At 40.0% G+C, this 23920-nt stretch overlaps 1 protein-coding gene across 1 annotated transcript; it reads right to left on the reverse strand.

Moving 5' to 3' along the window:
• Nucleotides 1-518: 518 nt before the first annotated feature.
• On the reverse strand, nt 519-23302 carry MAT1A (methionine adenosyltransferase 1A). Its single transcript, XM_077822253.1, has 9 exons — nt 23209-23302; nt 13868-13945; nt 12441-12563; nt 10031-10143; nt 6690-6833; nt 5449-5667; nt 1970-2152; nt 1303-1436; nt 519-624 (listed from the first exon to the last, which is right to left on the reverse strand). Exons 1-9 carry the CDS (start codon nt 23300-23302, stop codon nt 519-521), a joined length of 1194 nt encoding a protein of 397 aa, XP_077678379.1.
• Between the last annotated feature and the right edge of the window lie 618 nt (nt 23303-23920).

Below are 23920 nucleotides of genomic sequence, written 5' to 3' on the forward strand. Positions count from 1 at the left end.
CAACAACATCCTTTAAAGGAGCAGCTATGTCGCAGTTACATGATAACGAATCTCTTCCAAGCAAAATGCCCCATAGTTGTATGCAATACCAGCTCCTATAAGAAAACTGTCCCCCCCTCTCCCCCCCCATATTTCCTAGTGTCCAGTCAGGGTGAGGAGACCTACTGCTCCTTAGCTAGACTCATGAGGAATACCTTTTCTTTTGAATGTAAAATCACACTGTAACAGAGTTGAGGCCCAAACGCTGGTTTGTATGTCCTAGTCAGATTTTGCCTTTGTCAGTGGAACCAACATAGCAGCAGTAAAATAAACTGTATTGTGTCTTCTTGTGACAATAAAAACAGACTCTGCCTTTGGTGTCTTTGACAATGAAATAGGATAAGGCATTGAGAGTAAGTATTAATTCCCATGAGAATATCCTGTCCATTTAAAATCTGAAATTCCTTGAGCTGATTTCTGCCAACATCTTATTGACTAGTAGAATCCTCTGCACTTCTGCTTTGGGGATGGACCCATTATTATTGAAACACAAGTTTCTTAGGCACCTCCCATGAAAATTCATTTCTTCCAAAGTGACCGTAACAGGCAGTCTTCTGATAAATTGGCTTCTTTAAATCCAAATCCCTTAGTGTTCAAGAAAAAGAAAAGAAAATAGTGTTACACTTTAGACTAAACTATAAATCATTGAAGTTCTGCTGACTGAGGCTAGTTCCTCCTTTCAGTCCAGCAAGTGGGCTGAATTTTGGAAGTGCAAATGTACCAATGAACTTGTTTTATGGAATAATGACCATGAACGTGGCTATAAGGGTTAGTCTGCTCAAAACCCATTGAAGTTTATGGAAATTTTGACCCAATTTTCAATGACATATTTGTGAAAAATAGTCTCCATTTCTCAAACAGCTCTAGTAAAAATGAGATAACATTACTAGGAGCCAAAACTATTTCCATGACACATACTACAGAACACACACATGTAGCTGTAGTAACCCCTATGCAGGCCAAATTCTGAGAGGGGCTGAGTAGTTGCTGAGAACACAAAACTCCAGCTGAAACCACTGGGAGTTACATCTGGCTTCTTATAAAATCTGGAATATTGTTAGGTCCAGAAATAGTTACAGTTTGTGTACACAGGTGAAACATCTTTTTTGTACTATAGGGACCAATACTATACTAGAACAAGAGGTTGGGCAGGCTGATTTAATAGCTCTTTTCCTTCTGTAACCTCAATATTTCTTTGAGATGAGTTCCAGGAGGTGTTCACTCTGATTGTTCCATATACGTGTGCTCCTGCAACATGCTTACTTGACAATGACTCCGGGTCGAAGGTCAAAGTTCTTGTGCACAATGTCCAGTAGCTCTTTCTCTGTTCTCTGAGAGGTTCCATAAGTGAATAGTGAAATAGAGAGGGGTTGAGCAACTCCAATGGCATAAGAAACCTTTGGCAGACAAAAGCAATAGTTAGAAAACAAGGATGGAGCCTCATATGGCCAGCAGGACATGTGACAGAACAATGTAGTATCAGAACACCCTCCTCCAGCACAGCAAGAAGAACCCCTAATGGGGATAGTCGATACAAGAAGACTGATGGACCCAGTAAATATCCAGAATAACCTCCTGTAAAATGTAAACTATCCAAAAAGTCCCAGGCCTGAGGAAGCTACTATGCTGAAAGCCCCAGTGACTATGATCTTGAACTAAGCAGAACAAGATCTTTCTCCTGATCTTCCTTTTAAACTCAGTCCAGCTCCAAGCTAAGCTTCCAGAATTCCATAAACTTCTGATTTCTCCCCACCTGCCCCATCGCAGACTAACCAAGGCCAGGATGGCTTGAGAAGTGCTGGCCACCTCATCAGCTCTGTCCCTCACAAACCCATATTTCTCAGGAGGATTTTTCAGGGAAAAGGTAAAAATGAAAAGTGTATTTAAAAAAAAAAAGGCAAAAATCAACAAGATTCAAAATGGAACATACTTGAACCAGAACACGATGACACAGCCCAGCTTTCACCAAAGACTTGGCCACCCAGCGGGCTGCATATGCTGCCGACCGGTCCACCTTTGTATAATCTTTGCCTGAAAAGGCACCACCTCCGTGGGCTCCCCATCCTCCATAAGTGTCCACAATGATCTTTCGACCAGTAACGCCAGCATCACCCTGTGATATTCAAACAAGCGTTACCTCTCATGCTTTTATTAGCTAATAGCTTTTTTGTGAAAAAATAATTCCACTATTTCACTATCATGTTATTATACTGGCTCCAAGGAATGAACGCTTAAAATGTCTGATGAATACAGTAATTTCCTCACAGACAAAGAGACTTCTAGAAAGCAAGATAGTGAGCTGTGCATTCTTGAGGTGCAACTGTAACAATGAATCTACCAGTATCACATTGAATTACCATGACAGTGGGTGGCTATGTATGTTCTTTTAGGGCCAGATTCCAAGCCCACTAGAATTAATGGAAAACTCCCACTGATTTCACTGAGCTTTGGATCAAGACATTAATGAGGAGCATTTAGCGGTCAGGCAAAGAGGTTGCAAGATGGCTATTTCTGCCAGCACTATTTCCTAATGCCTTTTTCAAAGGCAAATATTATAAGCTTTCTTAGCTACCACCAGATCCCAAATATCTGCTTAAAAAATGACTTTTATACTGGAATTATACTGAAAAAAAAATGCATCTACTTGCAAGATAAAAAGTTCCATTGATGTCAATAGGAGTTTTTCCATTGACTTAATGGAAGCAGGATCAGGCTCTGTTACTTTGGATAAGATCTAAAGCTGGGTGAATAATTCAATAAATACTGTATTTGATTTCCTCACACATGTTCACAATTTAAAATGAACCAACTCACTTTCAGGTGGTTTTATTTTTACTCTAGGGATATGTTGGTATTGTTATTAATAATGATTTGTATCATGGCTGCACCCACAGATCTTAGTCAGGACTGAGATCACATTATCCTGGGTGCTGTGCAGATATCCAGAAAACACAGTCCTTGCCCCAAGGAGTTCACAGTCTAATTTAAGACGAGATGCAACAAATGAGAGTAACAGAGATAACTGGTAAAGGAGGAAGAGGCTAACAGTGACAGGAATATGAGGTTATCTAAACTAGTTATACACATGACTTGAGGGTTCTTAGTCATTTTAAATGTATGATTATTATGTATATTAATGAGAAAATAAAACAGACATTAGTAATCCCCACTGGCCATCTACACAGCTACCTTGATCACCACTGCTAACAGTGAGCAGTTGATATTCCTATTCGAACTGTGTTGGTCATTTGCAACTCATCAAGTCCCATGGTATTCTTACTGCTCCCAGATTTGCTGAATGCTTAAGTATTTCCTGAGTGAGGAAATTTAAAATGTAGCATGGGCAAATTTAAAGTGTAGTTTGTATTTTTGTGTGTGAACCTTGAAATTCTCTTTATAGAGAATTCAAGCCAGTAAAACTCAATCACTGGAATATTTGCAGATAGGAAATATAAAAGGAGAGCCGAAGCTTTACTTAGAGAGATTGAGCAAATATTCACAGAAACTCTTTGGGTGTTTGCCCAGTTCTACTAAGAAATTTCTGAATGACAGAAAATGGAATTACAGCTATCTGAGCTTGAATATAAGCTCTCTCCCCCTGAGAATCTTCTGTTAAATCCTGTAGTACATTCAGAATTTAGGCTTGGGGTAGCACATTCAGTTGCAGTGGGAATGATTGGGATGTCATGAACTTAGCATTATTATGACTTAACTGAAGGATCAAATGAGACTATGAGATGTGTAAGTGAGAGACAATGTATTCAAGCACAGATCTCTTTTAAGGTGATAAAAAGAGCTCACATATATTTGTAAACGTTACACAGTGTGGAGTCATGCTTTAAAAGGGGGTTGTGATGTAATCAAGGAGCCACTGGGTGCTGCTGCTGTTGGGAAAATGGTGTTTAGAAGTTTCATTATAACTTGGCATTCATCAAAGCTCTTAAATTGCCAAGGCCAACATGCAAGTCATCATTAGCCTTGAAGATGTGAGGCAGAGTCCAAATGAGGTAAGCAACACAGACACTCCAGAGTCAGCGTTTACAGCTTTAGATTCCCTATAAGCCTGCTGTCCATAGCTAACCATTTCTAGTTTTGTTGCCATTTCCCTTTTTGGGGTGTTCTGTCTATGAAAGACAGAACGGAGTAAGACATGGAAGTAGTAGATTTATAGCTGCGTTGGTCCCAGGAGACCAAGAAGAAGAAGAGAGAAGAGCTCTGTGTAGCTCAAAAGCTTGTCTCTGTCCCCAACAGAAGAGGGTCCAATAAAATATATTATCTCACGCACCTTGTCTCTCTAACAGAAGAAAGTAGGCATTTATGTTGGTTGCCACAATGAGCTGCATATCGTTATTTATAGGGCCAATATTTGTCAATGCTGATGGTGCTTGTTAGACCATTAATACTGCACAGCTTGTTTTATTAGTCATATTATGAACTGACCACTTCTAGTCTACATTTCTCATATGGGTTATAGTACAATGATGAACTAACTTTGGCAACATGCTTTATACCCCAGTGTACTGGTGCTTAGATATTATGGTAACAGCCACCCTAGAAATACCTGAGATAGGTTTGAATAAAGTGAATGAATTTCAACAATGAAGGATAAGTAGGTCTGTTTGGGATAGACAGAAAATTGGCCCTACAGTCAGGAATGTCCCTGCTAAGAGGATGTGGTGCTGGCCTAGTTATGCAAGGAAGCATTATAGGGGGAAGCGGAACAAACAATGGCCTAGGAAGATGTTTTTCACAAAATCTGGACTAAAGGCCTGGTCCTGCAATAGTGAAGTCAATGGGAATTTTGCCATTGACTTCGATGAATGCCACATCAAGCTCTAAATCCTGGCTCCTAAGCCTTAACATGGCAAATCTCTCCCTCCCGTTCTCCTCTTGGACAAACCTGGCTAGGGTCTGATTTTCAGAGGTGCTAAGCACCCGCAGCTCTCATTGATTTTAACTAGAGTTGTGTGTGCCGAGCACCTCTGAAAAGCAACAGTTGCTAAATGTTTGGCTATGTTTGGCTATGTTTGGCTATCCCTTTTACTTCACTGAGTGTTTTGCCTGAGAAAGGACTGAGGGCCTGATCTTGTGAGGATGCCCAGCACCTTGCCGGGCTGGACACTGAATACACAAAGCAGGTCTTGGCCCAACTTGCTTATATATATATGACATAACCATGCCCTCAGAAGTTTCTTTGGAATCCAGTGCATTAAGGCCTTGGTCTCGCTCCCATGTAAATTAGTGGTGAAACTCCCATTGGCTCCAATGGTGCAGGACTGGTCTCTTAACATGTGTTTAGTCTGTGTCCTTCTGTTAGAAATACAGGCTGAGGACACAAATTAATCTGTAGAACAATATGATGGGAAAAGGAAAATTGGCAGAAAGATCAAAAGAATACTAAACACACACCTGTGGCCCCCCAATGACAAAACGCCCACTGGGCTGAAGGTGGTAAATTGTTTTCTCGTCCAGGTATTTGGCAGGAACGACAGGTTTAATCACACAGTCTCTCAGGGTTTTGCGCATGTATTCCAGCGAGATGGTTTCATCATGCTGCACAGATATCACAATGGTGTGAACACGGACCGGGATGACGGCTCCATTTTTCTGGGTATACTGAACAGTGACCTGAATATGAACAAGGGGGGTAAAAGAAACAGCTGTATGATACATTACCATATTGTATATATACCACACCAGGCAGTACAACAGCCGACGTACAGGAAGGTGCCTGTGGCAACAAAGTATAAAGAGACAACTGTTTAATGGGTATGAGGAATGAAGTGTATGGTTTTCATGTTTGCTAAATATATTGGTGAGCAAAGATGACCCAAATTCAGAAGGCTCATATGCAAAGCAAATATTTTACCTCTATGCACCATAGCTCAGGGGTTTTAGCATTGGCCTGCTAAACCCAGGGCTGTGAGTTCAATCCTTAAGGGGGCCATTTAGGGAACTGGGGTAAAATTGGGGCTTGGTCCTGCTTTGAGCAGGGGGTTGGACTAGATGACCTCCTGAGGTCCCTTCCAACCCTGATATTCTATGATTCAAACTCTCCAGTGACACTCTTAGCAATACATACTTAGACTGGGATTTTCAAAGGAGCCTAAAACAATTAAATCCCTCAAATCCCTAAACTCTCAAATCCCACTGAAATTCAAATCCTTCAGTGAAAACCACACTTAATTTGTAGGCACTGATGAACCAGATTTGCCCTTCAGATTTCCTGACATGTTTTCAGACAGCAGGGAACACCCCGCTCCTGGTACTCAAGGGTTAAATGTTTCTTCAGTGCTATGCAGTGTCATGTGTCAGACATCCAGGTGCATGCTAACAGTTTTTGCAACCCTCAGGAGATTGTATCCTGAGCAGAGGAACTGCTTTATATACAATCAGTAGGAAGCTGAAAACAGACTGTATGTTATAATGTGGAAATTCTGGATTATCCACTTAAAACGACATTCTGAACTGAACAAATAGCAGTAATTAAATATTGGAAAAAGAAATCCAAGATTTTTTGGGTAAAACAGTGGCTTTACTGAACCAGACAGATAGTTATTAATAGCCTGCAAGTGATCAGGACTTGAAAGGATTCTTTCCATGACTCCTGTATTGAGCAGAGGGACATGCTGAGTGAAAGCAATATTTACCTGTGTCTTAGAGTCAGGTCTAAGCCAAGGGAGATCACCACTGTGTCTCAGCTCTGCTAACTTGGTGTTCAATTTGTGAGCGAGAACAATAGTGAGAGGCATACATTCTTCTGTCTCATCTGTTGCATAACCAAACATCAACCCCTGTAATGGGAGAGGAGGGATAGATTTTAAATCACTGGGGCAAGCAGGGCTTTCAATCCTGTTAAATTATTAATATGAGCATTACAGAAGTGCCTAGAGACCACAGAATCTCATCTGAGGCAAACAGGGCCTTACAATTACTTTTTATTGTTGTTATTACTGGTGTTACAGTAGCATCGGATGGTCTACACTGCCAAGTTTTTTTGCCAAAAGGTAGCTTTTGGCGATGAAACAGCAGAGGTGTACACACTGCAAAGCCACTTTTTGCAACGAAACTCCTCAGTTGCAGTGCTGTAATAAAACCACCTTGACGAGAGTGATAAGGCTTTTTGCACAAATGTTTTATCACCAAAGAGCCAGTGTAAACACCTTGCTTGCTTTTATCACTATAATTGGCCTCCAGAGATGTCCCACAATGCCCGCAGTGACTGCTCTACTTACGCATGCATGTGCCCCTCTCCTTTCAAAGCTCCATTCTGACAGCCTGCATGCTGTGCTGCTCTGGGAAACAGAGCAAATCTTTGGCTGGAATGCTCCTGCTGTCTCCCACACTAAGAACACAGAGGCAGGCAGGCAGAGAGGTGTGTGTGTGTGAGAGAGAGAGAGAGATTCTGTGCGGTGCAGAGCCAGGGAGGGAGGTGGGGGCTGATGTCAGGGTTTCCCCCTCCCCCTGCCTCAGGACAGGTTGCTTTCAGCTGCCTGGCTGAATTTAGGAGACAGCCTGCTGACACACTCACTCTGCCCCCAACACACACTGTCTGTCTCTTCCCCTCCCCCCATACACACATGCTCCCTGTCACACACTCTCCCCCCGCCCCTCTCCGCCCACTTCAGCTGGAAAGCAGCTAGCAATCTAGTAGAATGCCCATAGAATGATGGGATTGAGAAACCTGCATCATGTGACCCTGTACCTGCCCCATGAGGCATTGCAAACCCTTCCCAAACCACCCTGTGGCCAGTTGCATAGTGGGATAGTTACCCACAGTGTAATGCTCTCTTTGCCTTTGCAAGAGCTGCTAGTGTGGATGCGTTCCAGCAACACAAGGAGTAGTATGGACAGGCAACACTGGTTTAATTAAAGCCCTTTAATAAAAGTGGTATAACTTTTGGCAAAAAAAAACTTGGCAGTGTAGACACAGCCTTAGAGGCCTCAATTGAGATCAGGCCCCCTACTGTGCGAGGTACTCCCTAAACACATAATCAGAGACAGTCCCTGCCCAGTAGTTTTTAGTTTTTGTTAAAACATTTTCAATTTTTGGCTGAAAAGTTTGTGACAGGACCTCAAACTTTTCTGTGGTAATCAGACATTTTTCGTGGAAATTTGTGTTTTATTAAATAACAGTTTGGATGGACAATTTTCAACCCACCCTATTGGCAAGGACTATACCCAGATAATACAAGTGATTTGTCTAAATGCAAAAATGGAAATAAAATATCTGGGCATATTTTGGACCCAAGCCTTGCTTCTTTCTTAGGCAGAACTCCACAATGAGTAAGGTGGCCTGGACAGCGTTAGAAATACGGCTTGGGGCTAGGGCTGATGCTTCTCCAGTTTTTCCCAAGATCACCCCTTTTTTGAGGTAGCTGTCCTCAGAAATCTATAGCCATGCTCGGTATACACTGCCAGCTGCCGGATTCATGGGCTCAGGATCATCCCAGATGTCGCCGTTTTTTGTATCTCAGAGGTGACAACCCTATCTGAGACTTTCATTAACGAATGTTGTCACAGTATGTCTGAACCGGCCAATGCTGGGAGTTAGCAGGGATATTTCCTTGGTGTTACTGCTTCCTGTCAGGCAGTCCAGTGGAATGGCAGCTCATAAATGGAATTATTTAAAAACTGAAGAGAGGAAGCATGGCCAAGTGCTTAGGACTTGGGAGACCTGAGTTCAGTTCCCTGCTGTGACCTGGTAATAGTCATTTTGTCTCTCAGTGCCTCAGTTCTGCACGTGTTACATGGGGCCAATAGCACTACCCTACCTCACAAGAGTGCTGCAAGGATAAATACATTAAAATTTGTGAAGTGTTCAGCTCCTGCAGTAATCAGAGCCATGTAACTACTTAAGACAGATGCATTTCTATTTGGTCCCTCTGCTGATAGAAATGCATGTTAATTTAGTTCTCATGAGGATTTGGGGGTAATATGACTTTGGTTCCAAGACTCTATCATGGTTCTATTACAATTCTCAACAACATTACCATAAACTAGATATTACCACTAATGAGAACTACTGTAAATGTTAAACACACATTCATATTGGCTTCAATTGGAGTTGCAGGATTTTCATGCTCTTGGGGAGAACTGTAATCATCTCCATTTGCTATTCAGCTCACAGAAATATGAGTTGGACAGTATTAATTATGTGGAATGCCAATTATACTAACACTGATCCCTGCCTCTGGGAAATAAATGAGAGTTACAAATGTTCGGGCAGAATTGCCTTCATTTTACAAACACTGCTCTCCTGCTTACGCTTGAAACATGGACAGAGAACACCTTTTTACAACATCAAAGCTCCAGAGTTATGTAAACATGGCACGACCTTATATGATTTTATTTGTTTATTATTTATTTAGTTAATCTTACTGGGCAAGTCCTGCTGCAAAGGCAAAATCTGATTAATCTAACCCTACTAAAACAGAACTATGAAGCCTACTTGAAAAAGCTAACTTTGCTAAGCTTTAGGGCCCAGATCCTTAGCTGGTGTAAATTGTCACAGCGCCATTGACTTCCATGGAGCTATGACAATTTAGCTTAGCGGAGGATCTGCTGCATGGTCTATTGTGTGGACCAAAACTGTCCTTGGTGTAACTCCACTGAAGTTAAAGAAGTTACACCAGAGATTAATTTGGCCCTGTGTGTCCCATGGGAGCTCCATCAATGTATTCACACACATGTGCGTTTTCTTCTATGTTAGAACAGGATGAGACTGGGCAAATTCTCATGAACTGTGACCAAGCTGGTTTTAATTTAGAAAATAGGACAATGGGGTGGATAAACCCTCACTTTCTAACCCTGACCTTTTCAGAAGAAATGTTTTCATTTTAAGGAGATACAGTGATCCTGTCTCTCGTAGCATTGGGAGTAAACAGAGCTGGGAGTGTACTGGCGGGCTGCCCTAATGAGCTAATAGGATGATTGTAGAGTGTGTTTTACTTTACTATTGTTTTTGTGAACAGGGATGACTTTTGATTACCTGGTCACCAGCACCAACATCCTCTTCATTCCTGTACATATGAACACCTTGGGCAATATCAGGCGACTGTTGTTCCAGCGCCACCAGAACGTTGCAAGTCTTGTAGTCGAAGCCTGTTTAGAAGAAGACACAGGAGTAAATTAACTTCCCTGCACAGTGAAGCATAGCTACATGGAACCATATGCCAGAAATTCCAATCCTGGACAACAGTGCCTTCAAAACTCAGAATCTGCCTGCTATTTGCTTTTACATTTTTGTCAATGCAACAATTCTAATGTGTTCTTCTCCGTTCAACCTCACAGCATGGTCTCATCTCTCTCAGCTGCTTGGCACAGGCATTTCGTCTAAAGCAATGCTCAGGAAAGTCCCAAACAGCATGAAAAGTAAGAAATCACAAGAGAGAAAATGTATGATCACAGCTGCTATGGTCCTTCCCCAGCAGGGCTTACACATGCTATTTCATCATTGGAAGGGTCTAAACACCAAGGAGGGAGAGTCTAAGGAAATATCACTAGGGATAATGAATCAGATTAAGTTAAGTAAAGGACCACCTGAATATCAAGAATATTTCTTATCAGGGCCATCTGTCAGACTGGAATATTCTCCCAAGGGAAATGGCAGAAGCCCCATCACATGAGCTCTTTAAAGCTGAACTACACAAAATACTCAGTAGAAGATCTTAGGGTACAATCCTGTGTTGGCAAAAACATAAAGATGATAATACTATAGATATAGGTCATCTTTAATTTCTCTGATTCTGGAACATCAACCCAAGGCTCAGTGACAGAACCATTAGTATTGCTAACATTTTCTCTCTGATCATGATATCTAATGTCCCTGGGAAACAACCCAGCAGCAGAGCACCTCCTGAAGAATAGCATGATCTGTGTACAGTTGGAGTTAATATTTTGGGAAACTCTATGACATTACTGAACAACATGAAAGGCCCACTGTATTTTCTGACAAATAGATATTTTCAGCAAATTCTCCTTTTGGTAGATCTCGCTCTTATATTCTGTTTTCCATGTATGCAAGAATCTCCCGTGAGGGTCAACGGGAGATCCACACATGTAAGAAAAGCAGATTTGAGACTTGCCATCCAGATCTGAAAGCAGAGCTTTGCCTTCAAAGGACAAGTGAAAAGGTTTATACAAAATTGTCAAGGACTTGCAGAATATTATGGCAGAAATTCTCATTTTCTTCCCCAGTTATGTAGAGGATAATCAGCTTTACCCTATGCTCACCTCTCCCAAAATTCTAGCTACTGACAGCTGCTTACCAAATCTAGAATCAAACACCTATACATCAAATATACACATACACACAAGCGTCCACTTGAAGAACACTCCATGCCCTCTTTCCTTTAAGTAGGCTGTGATGGGAAAGAATTCCATAAGGGAAAAAGTTGTATGCAATTCTGCCCCTTTTAGCTTTTTCTCCTATAGTTTCTGTAGGGCAGGGTTTTCGACTGGGTTCACTAAGGGACCCACACTGCTTTGGTGGTAAGGGTAAAAGAGGAGATTTCTACACTACTGGATCTGGCAGTATTTTCTGAGAGCAATGTTATTATGTTACATAATATTCTGCCTTTGCAGCCAACTAGCAAATGTGCTTTTACAGCATTCTCCCACCATTCTCTCTTCAGAAGTCTTGTACCAACAAGATTATATCAACCAGGAAATACCGCTAACAAAGTTTTTTTAAAGAAAAAAACATACTTAATCTTCATGATAACTGTAAAACATTTGAAATATGTAAATAATACAATACATTTATAGATATTGCAAACTGGATGTTGAAATGTATCTCGGATATAAACCACTGTTTTTTGCAACAGTACTACACTCCACAGTGCTATGAAATTTACTTTGATTGTAAGCTCCTCAGGGTAGGGACTGTCTTTTTGTTCTGTGTTTGTACAGCTACTAGCAGAATGGGGGCCTGGGCTATGATTGCAGTCCCTACGTTATACTGTAATAGATAATCATAATTAATTATTAATAATAATACAGATTCACTAAGTCTTCTCTTTCCACTCCATCTAACTAATTTACATTAGTCTGATTGGTCATTTGAATAACATGCAAGTTGCAAGGAGTTAAACTGAGAGTAAATTCTATAGCACAAGTTAGCAGCTACTCTGCCAACATGCTCCAGTTCAAAAAATATCCTAGCTGCCTTTTCCTGATGAGCACTTTAACCATACAGTGAAAAGTTTCTCCTTGGTATGTGATGGAGTCAGAATGTTTTTCTTATGACAGTGTTTGAGCAGCTCCTAGCCAAGACATATGATTTGATTAGGCCTGCAGAAGCACAAGTATGCAAGTGGAGAGAGACCTGTTCTGGAGCTACTCACTGACCAGCACACCATGTTGGCAAGAAACAGGATTCCTGGAATTTTTCCACCAACCTTTAGCTGAATCATCGTAGCCGATTTGCTTAATTGTGTCTCGAACTACTCGCTGATAGTCGACAATGGCGAGGGATGTGATCTCCCCACAGAGCAGCACCATCCCTGTTTTACACACTGTCTCTACAGAGAGCGGGAAGACAGAAAGAAGGAAAAGGGATAAGGGAGGGCTGGATAACTCAACATGCTATTGCAAATAACTCCATTTCTGTCAATGGTGAATTCTGAACAGCCCCTAACGAATACAAATAATATAGGTAGTTATCGCTCCCATCTCCATAGTATTAGATCCTCACACATATGGATCCATTTATCCTCATTACACCCCTTGAGGGAGGGAAGGACTAGTATGCTGGAGAAACTGAGGCACAAAGTGATTTGATGACTTGCTCAAAGTCACACAGGAAGTTTGGAGCAATGTAGGAACTGAACTGAGATTCCAGAGCATCATTCCAGTGCCTTAACCAGAAAAGCATCCTTCTGTCCTGCTTACGGAGTAAGTTTGGACCCAACAATCCACACTAATGACCCACTGGTTTGCAACCTTGCCTCCATTTTAAGGAGGGAGGCCCAGATCCTGAAAGATCCTGTCTCCTATTCATTTGAATGGGAGTTAAGCACCACAGTTGAGGAACTGGACCAGAGAGACAAAAGCTGGTGGTTGTTTTTTCATGAATGCACAAGGCCAAATTCACCCGAGCCCCAATTAAACTCTGTTTTAAGATCTTCAGTTGGACTTACATGGAACACAGGCCAAGTGCCAAATCTCACCCTCAGGTATGAAGGTTGAGGGGAAAATGGGTCATTTCCATCATGAAAATGATGCCATTGGCCATTTACAAATCTGAGAATTTGGAGACATTTTGCTGACTTTCTCAATGCGGGTCAAATTTCAGCAGTTTCAACATGTTAATAACAACAACTGGCAGACATAACCAAAACAGGGTTAAAACATTTTTCTTTATGATGAGCTGTCAGGAAAACACCTAGAGTTAGCAATGAAAAATTTAAAGTATCTATAAAGCCAAATAAGTGCACTTTGCTACAAATGGTCACGGTTCTTTGGACGATCAACTGTAGTGGAACTAAATCTCTTTTCCTCTGGAATACTAATTACATTTACAAAGTTAACTCTACCACTGGTTTGGTTATTTTAGGCTCTTGCTACAGTCCTCAAACACAATGTACTTTCAAAATTTCTTTGAGAAACAATGTAGTGACGCTGTATAATTGTTTGTTCAGATCTTTTTTGTTTTGCTGTACATATATTTTTGAACACAATAATTAGAATAAAAAATGAACAGGCACATGTTCCCATCAACCTCCTACATTTATATATTACAAAGAGAGAACTACAAGCAGGTGATAGTAAAGCAGTCACTTTTCCATCTAGTCTAAGTGAAAGAAGAAAATGTGTGTGTCCTTACCACAAGCAACCTTGGCATCTGGATCTTGTTGAAGATGGGCATCTAGCACAGCGTCGCTGATCTGATCACAGATCTTATCTGAAAGAGAACAGAGCCAATGTGTCTAAAAACAGTGTTCTCTACAGAAAATATGGACTGTTGACATCACAATGAACTAGAAAATAGTTTGTGGGAGCTGTTTTTTGCTTATCATCTATCTGTCTAGCTAGCTAGCTATCATACTTATATGGCCCCCATTACTGTAGTAACTAAGCTTATATAGATTTTAAAAACCATATGACACATTGTCCAGGCAAAGAAGATACACAGTGATGGTGCCTCAACCTGATCGACATCAGATGCAGTATAGCATTTATTTGGTGATGTAAATTAGCACTGAATACAACTTTACCTGCCCATTTTGCCTGTTCATTTAAGGGTGAAACATGACAGGGACAGTCTTTCCAACAAGACAATATTCAGCTATTAAAATGACCCCTTCCAGTTCAACAGAGAGTATAATACATTTCTAGGTAATACAGCAATTAAAGCCTAAGAAAGAGACATTGAAAAAAAAACTTTAAAGAAATTATAAACATACGTAGATATTCTCTTGATTGTTTTCGAGGACAAACATTTGATGACTCCTATTGTCCTCCACAGCCTTCTCCCCATAATCCCCACACTCTACTAAGTGTGGAAGGGAGGTGGGGTAGAATGCAGGGGAGAGCAGGAGGGGATTACAAATTGAAGTTCACTGAAGGCACAAAATGCCCAGGGCCAGTCCTAGATACATCTAAGGTTATGCACCAAGCAAAGATCCCAGCTCCTTCTTTTGCTAAACAGAGATATTTTCATTTGGTTTTGGTTTCTCGTCTTTCCAAATAAATAAAGCGTATTAATAAAAGATGTATAACGGTCCCTTCTGACCTTATTAATCTGTGTTGAGATTTTAATTTATATATAATTATAGTTGTATATATATATATAATTGATATTAAAATCATTTCATCTCATCTGCCATAGTTATATGACCTGAAGATTATTGATTAATCGGGATTCAGGTTTACTGGTTATCACATGAGAGAGTGCTATCTACCTGGCCGATCAGCTGATCCATACACTACATTTCAGGAAATTCAGCTGCCTATTAGTTTTGGTCTCTAATTTAAACATTCCTGGTTTTAGCAGTGATTCTGTTTAGCAGGATTTGCATATACTGGATTCTGCTATTTAAGTTTCTGATCTCAGCTGTCCAAGTCTTTTTATTAGCTCCTAAATATGACAGGATATGTCAATCATTATTATCTTATTACTGCTTTACCCATCTCTGGGAATGCATTATCCTCCACAAAGTTAATAAAAATATCACAAACTTTTCTAATAGATAAATAGTGAGTCACCAGGACCATGCACAATGTACTATCCATTTCCCTAATTTGAGAATAAGGACAACAGGACAGTGATTTGAAGGTAGAACAGCACTGTCAGTGATTCCCTTCACTAGTTTCATGGGTTTACTAGACCAAATAAATAAATAAAACCACACCCTATCAGAGTGAGAAGAACATCTCAGGTTATCCCAAGAGAATTATGTTTGGGAATTCTCATCCAGAAACCCAATCATCTTGTAGGTGGAGTTCCTATAGCAGATGTGCTGATTGTGTAGAGAAACAGCTTTCACTGGCTACAGAAGGAAAGGCAGTGTCTAAGAGAGTTGATGACAGAATTGTCTTAAAATGCCCCACTATTAACTTATCTCCTTTAGTTGGTATTTTTATGAAAAAGCTGATGTCTGCAAATTAGGGATACCCTGTGTGGGTGTGCGTATGTATATATAGAAAGTGAATTCTCCATATACTTGGACATTCATTTGTCATAAAGACATCAGTTTGTCCAAATAAATAACGATTGATTTTTAGAAGTGCTGAGCCCCCACAAGTGATACCATCATCAGCAAATGGAATGGGAATGGTAGGTGCTCAGGACATTGGAAAATCAGCTGACAAGAGTCTTTGGATTCACAAGTTTAACTGACTCACAGAAACACTTTTCTATGAGTGATAGAGGTAGCCAGAGGATTGATTCCAGAAAAGTGCATCGCCTCACCCTGAATGAATTTCAAATAGGCAAATATTAAAATTAGAGCAGGCCAGGAAACAATTTTACTGTTCCAGGAATTATTTTTGAGATATCAAAAAAATTTCCTGTTGTGAATCAGGACAAAAAGCCCAAATCGTAAAAAATTTCACAAAATAAAAATCCAAAACAAAAAAATAAATGGTTTTGTTCAATTGAAACATGTCATTTTGATCTTTTCAAAACCTAACATTCCAATTGTGACCTTTTTGTCTACTTTTTTTATTCTACATTTACTAAAGTTTCTAAACAAAAAGTCATTTAGCCTGGAAACAGAAATTTTTTGTTTTGAAAAAGTTGAAATGGGACATTTTGACAATTTCAAAACTTTTCCCCCTCAATAATTTTTTAAGTTGAGAGATTTGTTCAAACTGACCTTGTTTAGTGAACAGTTTGGGTTTCAACAAAAAACTTTTGTTTTTTTATGAAAAAATTAGTAACTGAAAAATTCCTTATCTCTTGTTAAAATATGTTCATAATCAAGTGAGTAGCCAAATAAATATGGTACTTTCTTACTTCCTGTTGTAGAAAAACAGGTTCTTCAAAAAATATCTTCCTTTCCTCTCCTATGTGTCTTTGTAGCTCATCTACTTCTTTAAGAACATGAGAACGGCCATACTGGGTCAGACCAACAGTCCATCTAGCCCAGAATTCTGTCTTCCAACAGTGGCCAATGCCAGGTGCTTCCAAGGGAACTAACAGAACAAGTAATCATCAAGTGATTGTTTCATTGAAACAAATTAGATTTTACTGCCATCAACAGTACTGCAGAGCCAATATAACTAGGGTAGGGCAAGGTGGACACTATTATGTTTCATGCATCATCATCAAAACTGTCAGCTAATTGTGGAATGCTGAATGTTTGTTATGATGCAAAAGGCTGCAGAGAACCCAGCTTGGTTTTCCGTTCCCAAATAGAGTTTACAATGAAGGTAGCTGGAAATCTCATCTGATCTGTAAACAAATCTGATATGGAAAACGAATATTAAAACTCTCAATGTCATTTGTAAAGAATATCCTTTCTGAGTACAACTAAGTACAACTATGCTTCAAATATGATTATTTCCATACTTTACTCATATGAGTAGATCGGGTATAATGAATAACACAACTGCATATTTTATATTTATCATTAAATACGTATTTATGTACAGAGTTCATGACATAAGAGATATACGTGCCCAGGACAGCTTATTAATCACAGATTTCTAAGACCATATAGTTTGGAATACTGCATGTCTACTTTATCATTTATTATATATGATATCCTTACAAGGTCAGCTAATATGGCTTGTTACAATGTTCTATGATCCACTGGGTAAGGATTTCATACTACTATATCTATGGGAAGACTTCCATTTATGTACTTTAATAGACTTTGGATAAGGTCTGAAGCACACTGAGAGACAATATTCAGCTTTTCTGCATTCTACTTAAGGTGCATATATATTATTTTCACACTTCAAAGTGTGTGCCATTCCAATAAAACCATGTAGTACTTACCAGACTCCCAAGTTGAACTGATCAGAAAATGGGAGGGGTCCAGACAGGATTTTAACTTTTCGTTAAAAAAAATTAGATGTTTTTGATTTTCAACAACCAAAAACTGAAGAAATGCAACAAAAACTTGAAATTTTCATCTAAAATCTGCCAAAATCTGAAAAATTTCAGTTTTCAGCCCCCAGAAATGCAGTTTTCTGACCAAAAAATCAAAAAAAAATGGGGAAAGCATTTTCCACAAAAATTTTCATTTTGTCAAAACCCCAACTTTCCATCCACCTCAGTGGAAAACTTTCCATCGGCCCTCTACACGTAAAGGTGGTGGTAGAAAGTGTTTCCACCCCCTTCCCATGTTTCCTCCTGTTCCATTGTTTCTATTTTACAAAATACACAGGACTGTTAAGTAAAAAGACTATGACAATGCAACATTAAGGCTGCACTGTTTAAATGAAAAAAAGTCAAAAGTGTAAAAGTGAGGATACTTACAGAAACATGAATTCAGCCACACTGAATATATGCAATACTTTGCATTTCTGTTCTCTTTGTTAAATATATTGCTTAGTAATATTATTGTATATGTTGTTAAATGCCATCAAATATACAGGTGGTGCATGGTGAATAAATTAAGCCTGCTGTAAGACTTTCTGATACTTCATGGAAAACTCTGAGAGGGTTTCTGTTTGGAGGCAATTCTGCTTAAAGTTACATCAGCCATTCTGGGTGGAGAGGAAGGTTTAGTTTTAAGTGCCAAAGGTTTGGGACCTGGTACGCACTGAGACTCAGGGAGAACAATGCCTTCCAAAGCATAATGCACCATCATCAAAGAGATACAGCATGGCTTCCCTTTCCTGGCTAGAGGGTTTCTTGACCAGTCAGTTCTCCTGTACAATTCAAAGTAGAGCAGATCTTAAATGGCTTGGAACCAGGTGACCTGAGAAACCATCTCACTTTCCATAAGCAGTTGTGATTAGTGGAGGTGCTTGAATTGGAATTTGGAATTCACTCTCCTTTTTAGTCTACCAGAGCCCAGGTTTGTTAACCTTCCAGGAACAAAATACCACTTTTGCAACCCCCCACCTTTATTCTGAGATGTTTGTGATGAGGTTGAGCTGCTGAGGTGGGATACAGGGAGTTCTTATATAATGTTTACTTGGCAGTCTTGTGTAACAGCAGTTCATTAATTATTGTCAGATCTCAACAGTTTGTGCTGAATCTGGTCTTTTTAATACATGTGAGGCATAGAGCATGCTGCAGGAGGTCATTACATCTAAATAAATAAATAATGTATTCCCTGTATTTCCCCTCCCTCTCTTGTCAAGAGGACGTTTATATGGAAAAACCAGCCAGATCACACCAGCTGAAGATCTCGTCCAGAAGCTTTACTTCTTTGAGTGTTCTCAAGCACAATTTTGTAGAAATTATTCTAATGTCCAGCTAGGAGAGGGATAATCACCAGTCACAAATGAAACACCTTTTCAAACAAATGTCCCCACAGAGGAAGAGAAATGTAAACATTTTAGTGCTCTCTGTGTCTAAACAGAATGTTCTAAAAGTTTTCCATCAAGAGTTACCTTATCTGTAACATGAGGACTCTGTCATATTCATTATTATATTAATATAATCAAGATAATTTAAAATATCTATTAACCTTTTTAAAAAGGACTATAACTCTGTTACAATCCCACCTCTTCAACTAGAGGATCCACCAACAGCAAACCTAGGCTGCTGGATTTATTAATATTGCACATGTGACATTAGCACATGTAGACAGTGCCAGCCTTTTGCTTTTGCTGATTACTTCAATTTCTGTAAAGAGTCCAGGGTATAGAGAACATTGTGGAGATAGTACATAGTATGATTCTGTAAGTGGTAAATTCTAATAGTATACCCATTTAGACGTGTGGAAAGATGGTGTGACCTATACATACACAGCTTCAACAAAAGCCAGGTCATTGAGTGCAATGTCCAAAGAAGATTCCTCTGTCCTCCCTGATGGGGTCTTTGGTATAACTGATATAGTAACTTCCTCCAAAGAATCCATTCTAGATTTTCCATCAAAAACTGGGAGCACTTTTATGAAGCGCTGAAATATCTGCCATCAGTCACATCAGAGAACACACTGGCACTTTTAAGAACCTTTTTTTCCAGAAGAAATGTTTCTTTGTGCTACAGAATCTTTATATTCCAAGAGGCACCAAGACAAACAATGGGCATTTTAGACATTCTACTGACTGGAAAGGCTAATTACAAATTAAAAAGGGATCACAGAGAAATGTTCACAATTAAACCAGAAACTATGCAAGAGTCAACTGGTGTCAGTTTTAGCTACAAACTCAAAACTCAGGATGAAATCCCAACCCCATTGAAAACTACTGTTAGCTCCTATATGGGCAGTATTTCAGCCTCTGCCTCAGACCCGGACCTAGTTTTGAGAAAACCAAAGATGATTTATGGTTTTGAGCTGCCACCTAGAGAAATTTGTGGTTTCACACAATTTTGCAGCTGAATGCCAAGTTTCACCTTATATATTTACTGATTTAGATTTCTACAATACTTTGACTTATTGGGCTTGTTCTCACTGGAAACTCAAAGCAAACCTCAGGAGTAACTCCACTTTAGACAACAGAGTTCCATCAGTGTAAGTGACAGAAGAATCAGGGCTGCAAATCCATGCAGGTGTAAACCAAAGTAAACATTGGCATCAACCCCAGTGTCTCAAATGGTAGATTTTTTACAATTTTACTATTTAGTTTTAATTTAATGTTTCAAATAAAAATTAGCTTTGGCTGGTTTGTTCAAATCTGGATCCGGATCCAAATGTCTTGAGAGACTGTGGGCATTCAGCACTGGGCATTTGGTTTGGCTCATCTTTAATTAAAATTGTGTAACTAATTCCTCTTCTTCCCTGATCACAAAATTAAATGTATTTACAGGTAACAAATGCTCATCTGTTTCAGTGCTTTATAATGTATAAGCGCTCCCCTGCCTGCCTCTGACTTCCGTTACAAAGTGTTCTCACTTGCTGTTTGCACAACTGCAGCTTGGCAGTATTTGCTATCTCCTAACAGTGCCTGGGAATTTTACCATATACATTACTTTTGTCAGTTCTATACAGACACCTAGCCAGAATGAATGCATTCAAGGAAGCTTATTTTTTAACATTAACACTCAGCAAACTTGAGATCCTGGAGCAAATTCATATTTTTGTAAAAGACTGTGCCATGAGTCTATTGCTGTGGATATTACTGTAGTGTAACAAATTCAGTCTTCTATAAAAATAGACTAGGGGGAAACCTGTATTTGAATACAGGTTCAGTGGGTTGAGCAATTAACAAATTTAACAAGAACACACTTGCGAAAGGTAGAATTTAAGAATTTAGTCTGATATATTTGATAGCGTTCTCCCATCAGATGCCCCTTTTCAGACCTTAGGGCAGATCCTCTGCCCTGTTAAGTCTGCTTTGCACCACTCACGCGTCTGAGTCAAGTCAGTTTGTCTGTACAGTGAAATCTGCAGAAAGCAGATTTAAGCCTAGCTTAAATGGCCAGCTGACACAGGGAAATTCTAACCTAAGGCTAATGTTTCAGATCCTACATCACCTCTCCCTGGGCCTTGTGTAGAAGCATAGCTAGAGAAAAGAGGGTTTTGGCTACGACGCAACTGCATCACGCTGACCTCCAGCAGCCAGATCAGCTCCTAGAGGCCACTGACAGCTGAAGTATGATAGAGCCCCAGAATCAGGGAGCTGCAAAGGGTGTCTTGGTGCCAACCTTGCCTGCCCCAATCTGGAAGCCTGTCAACTCTTCTTTGGGAGGAATGATTGTTTTTCACACTGTTATATATGAGGATGGGTCTGTTGGTTTGGAAAGAACAAACACTGGCCCATATGTTAGCTCAAACGTTGACTTGAACCAAATAAACCCAAATATTTTCATATGATGGAATTCAAAAAGCCCTGGCATGTTTCACCTTCCCTCTCTCTCTTTTTTAAATCTACAGCAAGCCTCCTTTCTTCCCTGAAATGCAATTTGAGACCTTCAGAGATCTGGCAATCACTGCTGGGGGAGATGCTATCCACAAATCTTATAAATTCCTAAATTTTCCTAAGGCCTGAGGAAGTTCCAGTTACCCAGGAAGCAATGAAATGTGGGAGCTTTAAATAGCACAGCCGAAGAGTTCAGCAGGGAGAGAGACAAGCCTGAATACTCAATGAAAAATCATCAGTGGTGCAGTTAGTTCTCCTGTTGGTGATCAGAATGGGAACTGGGGGATTAAGGTGATGCTGGGAACTGCAAAGAGAGAGGAGGACATCAGTGAAGCCCTTGCAAGCTGAGAAAGGGACTTCTGGAGATGAGGAAAGGAATCTGAGGGTCAGTTAAACTGAAAGATGGATCAGGGCAAAGAATGGGAGACAGAATAAAAGGTGAAAGGGAAAGAAGCTAAGTGAAGCACTTTTGAGTATTTATCTGACCAAATGCTTGGAGGCTCACCATCACTGACTGAGGAATTAAAAAATAATTAAGAGACATTTTGGACCTATCATCCTTTAAAGTGTTGCTTTAAATTAAAAAGCGTTCTTTAGAATGACATAAGACTCTTGGTGCTGTTAGTCACCTGTCCTCTATAGTTGCTGAGCAAACACTACGGTGGAACCTACCCTTTAGTTGGGTGTCTTGTTACATCAGCCACTGACAATTGGGAAAGATTACCAGGCACTGTAAACTGGCATAGCTCCATTGAAGTCAACAGAGATACACCTGTTTGCATCAGCCAAGGATTTGTAGGAGCCAATTAATACTATGGAGATGAGCAAAAATTGAAGAAAAGCAGAGATGGTTTTGGTTTTGCCATTTTCTTCTTATCAGATAGGTCATCCCCACCCCACCCCTGCTCAATTTCATTATTCACCCTTATATCACCCAAGTGAGTGCATAGACCTGGAAGGCATTGTCATGACAAAAGTAACACGATGAAAAATGGTTTTCTAAAATATACTTTAAAGGACATCAAATAGGTCATTGTCCTCTAGCCTCATTTGTAGGAATTCTTTCTGTTGGCACAAACTACATGTTTATGGCAGGTGATCATTTGTTTTCAAAATAAATTAAATTAAACTTTGCTGACAATACACAAAGTTTAGAAAATAACTGTCCACTGCCTGCTTAAGCAATTCCATATGTTTTAACAAAAACCAGATCATGGGGGGGAGGGGAGTCAGGGGGCTGCCATGCATAGCTGATGGGGCCTTTCATTTTTAACTGTTTTTAAATAGCCTGCTTAGAGATATTCCTGTCATTGTGACTAGCAGTTTTATGGCAGAACATGTATGCAGGAGAGTTTCACAAAACTTCGAGGTTGTGGAACTCAACATGTGTGAAACCTGAGGCTATCAGAGATGCAGTATTATCTCAAATGTAATCTGCTGAAAGAAAGGTGCAAAACAAACAAGCAGAAAAGGAAGAGCAAATTGCCACATGGAAGGAACACACAGCCAGTTCACAGACATGAATTAGAGTGGCAACTCACCATATCCTACAGCAGCATCATAACCGCCAGCATTTTGAAGTCTAAATGGAGAAACATCCAGTGGAAAAATACTCCACCATCACCACCGCCCCATATGATAATACTTACATTGACTGGATTCTTCACCAGACTTTCTTAAACAGACTTTAATTGAAAATATTCTGACTTGTCTGTACCCCCGCAGCCAGTTACTTACCTGGATGCCCTTCTCCAACAGACTCTGATGTGAACATGAAAGCACCTTCTTCATTTACAGTGTGGTCACATAAGCCATCCACCACTCTATTCATGATGTTGACACTTTTCCTGATGGGTTAATCAAAATAGTAGTTCAAGAGCTCTGTCTTTAGTGCCTTTCTCTTTCTGAGTGGAAGGACTAAACTTTATCAGCAGGGCTAACACTTCTGTCAGTTACTACTTTCCACAAAAACTTGGATTGAGCATGTGAAGTAAGTGTAGTCTGTGTGTCTGTGTCTGTGTCTGTGTGTGTGTGTGTGTGTGTGTGTGTGTGTGTGTGTGTGTGTGTGTGTGTGTGTGTGAGCACTGATCAGGCATCTGTCTGAGGTCTGTACCTCTACCTACTTCAGCTGTCACTCTGTGAGTTGCTCCTATATATGGAGAAGTGAAAGTGCCTGGATAATCATGTGAGGAAACTGGGAGAGCCCATTTCCTGGGAGGGGAGCAAGTTAATATTGGGATATTTCACTTATTAACTCCCTTTTCAGTAACTCAGTATTCAGCCTGTGCAAGATCGGTAGCCATAAAGATTCAATTCACAGGAGTTAGTAAAGGAGTTCTAGCTTCCATTCAGTTCAGTGGTTCTTTTGGTTTAGCTCTCCCCGAGTTTGGGGCTGTTTGCTGTGAGTGTTCTCAAGCGTGTGTTGTGATCACACAGAAATAGAAGAAAG

The sequence above is a fragment of the Eretmochelys imbricata genome, chromosome 7, assembly GCF_965152235.1.
Source record: "Eretmochelys imbricata isolate rEreImb1 chromosome 7, rEreImb1.hap1, whole genome shotgun sequence".
In the NCBI taxonomy this organism is placed as follows: Eukaryota; Metazoa; Chordata; order Testudines; family Cheloniidae; genus Eretmochelys; species Eretmochelys imbricata.